This window comes from Trichechus manatus, unplaced genomic scaffold (assembly GCF_000243295.1).
Source record: "Trichechus manatus latirostris isolate Lorelei unplaced genomic scaffold, TriManLat1.0 scaffold00191, whole genome shotgun sequence".
NCBI classification, from domain to species: Eukaryota; Metazoa; Chordata; class Mammalia; order Sirenia; family Trichechidae; genus Trichechus; species Trichechus manatus.
Window position 1 is genome coordinate 3,589,251 of NW_004444127.1, and position 2,674 is coordinate 3,591,924.

General features: G+C 52.3%; 1 protein-coding gene across 1 annotated transcript in view; it reads left to right on the plus strand.

The window, feature by feature from the left end:
* Positions 1–402: 402 nt before the first annotated feature.
* The window catches only part of PTPMT1 (protein tyrosine phosphatase mitochondrial 1), a 9,619-nt gene continuing 7,347 nt past the window's right edge, over positions 403–2,674 (plus strand). The window contains exons 1-2 of the mRNA XM_004387710.3: positions 403–780; positions 908–988. Of these exons, the coding sequence (XP_004387767.3) occupies positions 403–780; positions 908–988 (459 nt within the window). The remainder of the gene's footprint in view (positions 781–907; positions 989–2,674) is intronic.

Genomic DNA, 2,674 nt, shown 5'->3' on the forward strand with positions numbered 1-2,674 from the left:
TCGTTTACAGGCTCAAAGCCCCTTCCACTCTCCCATCAGGGCCTCCCCACAAAAGAATCTCTTCTTGTCTTGCTTCCCCTTTGGTGGGGTGGCAGCCCTCTCCCTCTGGGGGTGGTGGTGGATGTGGGGAGTGTCACAGGTCCCCGGTCACTGGCCCAGGGCCCCTCCTTCTTCGACTGGGGTCACAGTTCCACACGCAGGGGTCATACCCCCTTCACCTGGGGTCACAGCCCCCTCCCTCGGCGGAGGGGGGAGTCACCGGCCACAGGTAGGGGTCAAAGTTTCACACGCGGAGGTCACAGGCCTCCAGCCCCAGACCTGCCCTCCTTCGGCCTGGGTCCCAGTTCCCCGCCCAGAGTCCCGGGTCCCTCCCCCGAGGTCCGCGGCCCCTCCCTCAGAGCCATGGTCCCTGCTCCAGGGGCCCCAGGCCCTCCCCGGGACTCTTTAGGCTCCTGCCCGAGAGTCCCGACGTGCGAGGGGACCTCGTCTAAGGCTTCGGACTGCTTACAGCCCTCGTCCTCATCATCCTTCCAGCTCTCCTCGCGGCTATCGACGGCGACCTCAGGGGCGGAGAGGTCGCCGCTGTGCCAGGCCCCGAAGCGCGGGATGGCGGCCGCCGCGCTGCTGGAGGCCGGCCTAGCCCGGGTTCTCTACTACCCGACACTGCTGTACACTCTGTTCCGCGGGAATATGCCCGGCCGGGGCCACCGCGACTGGTACCACCGCATCGACCCCACCGTGCTGCTGGGCGCGCTGCCGCTGCGGAGCATGACAAGGCGGGTGAGCGGGGCGGAAGCCGGCAGCGCCGGGCCTGGGAGCGGGGCGAGAGCGGCCCACGGCCCCCACGCCGGCCTGCCCCTCCCCGCCGCGCTGCCAGCCGTTTCTGAGCCCCCTCTTTCCTCGGCAGCTGGTTCAGGACGAGAACGTGCGCGGGGTGATCACTATGAACGAGGAGTATGAGACGAGGTTCCTGTGCAACTCCTCAAAGGTGAGGGGCCGGGGTCCCGGGAGACCAGAGCCCGCGGGGTGGAGGGCGATCGGGGTCGCGGGGGTGGGATCCGGGCCCGCGGGGAGGAGCTGGGGCAGGTGCCCCGGGCCTTGCCCACCACCCTGGACCTACGAGAGCTGGAGGCGACTGGCGGGGGTGGGGGTGGGGCTGCAGGTCACCTTGCCCCAGAGACACGTGCCCCAGGCGTCTCTGCCTCCTCTGGAGGAGGGTCGAGTCCTCTAAGTTTCAATGGCTTGGGCTGGAGGTGGGATAGAAACTAATTACAAAAGGAATTTTCTTAGTTTCCTAGTGCTATTGTAACAGAAAAATACCACAGGTGGGTGGCTTTAAAGAACAGGAATTTATTGTTGCAGTTTTGGAGGCTGGAAGTCCCAATCAGAGCATGGGAGGGTTCTACCTTTGTTAGGTAGGCTGCTTGTGGATTATCTTCACATGGTGTCTGTCTTCCCATGTGCGTGTTTCTCCGTCTATTCTGCGTTTTTAGTAAGACACCATTCAGAAGTAATTGGGTTTAGGACGCAGCCTACACTGGCATGACCTCATTAACGTAAAACCCCAGTGTCCAAACAGGGTCACATTAACAGGTACAAGGACTAGGACCTCAACATATATTTTGTGGGGACATAATTCAATTCACAATAGCATTTTAAAGTTGACAAAATCTAATTGCTCATTTGTGCACAAATGTCATCTTAATTTCTGTAACATAAATCAGTAACCAAAGAAAAATAAAGAAGGCAGCTCTTCCATGGGTTACTGATTTCATTCATTTAACAGTTTCTGAGCTCCAAGTATGGATCAGGCACTGTGTTTGGCATTCAGGATGAAGGCCTTGCCAAGTCTAAGATGAAAAGTAGACCCTCCGCCCCATCCAACACATACATACGCAGTATACATTAATCATAAAACTAACTACCCATTGAAAAACTGCATAGGGTTCATTTGGCTCTGAGTTGAGGGAATTTTTATTCATGTGTTAGAGATCATAGTGGAACTCCAAAGTACTGTCATAACAAAAACCCCTTGCTATCTAGTCGATTCCAACTCATAGTGACCCTATGGGACAGAGTAGGGTTTCCAAGGAGCAGCTGGTGAATTCGAACTGCTGACCTTTTGATTAGCAGTCATAGCTCTTAACCACTGCGCCACCATCATAACAAAGTTCAGGCCTAAAATATAAATTTTCATTAAATGTTAGTGCTTGTTTGTGGAGCCTTCCACAATGGTTATTAGAAGATGTTGCCCTATCTTTCTTTGTAGTGTTTGACATCTATTAGCATTAAACAATTATCTTTTCTTTTAATTAAAAAAACTTTTTTTTAATTATACTTTAGATGAAAGTTTACAGAACAAATAGTTTCTCATTAAACAGTCAGTTCACATATTGTTTTATGACATTGGTTAACAACCCCATGACATGACAACACTCTCAGTGACATCGATTACATTCTTCCAGTTGTGCTGCTATTCTCACTATCCTTTTCCAACTTATTCCATCAACATTATCTTCAACTCACTGCCCCCTAGGCTTCTCATCAAACCTTTTGAGTTGCCGTTGTCAATTTGATCTCACAAAGATAATTGCTTTTTTTTTTTTTGGAACCTTAAATGAAGGTTTGCAGAACAAATAGTTTCTCATTAAACAGATAGTACACATATTGCCCT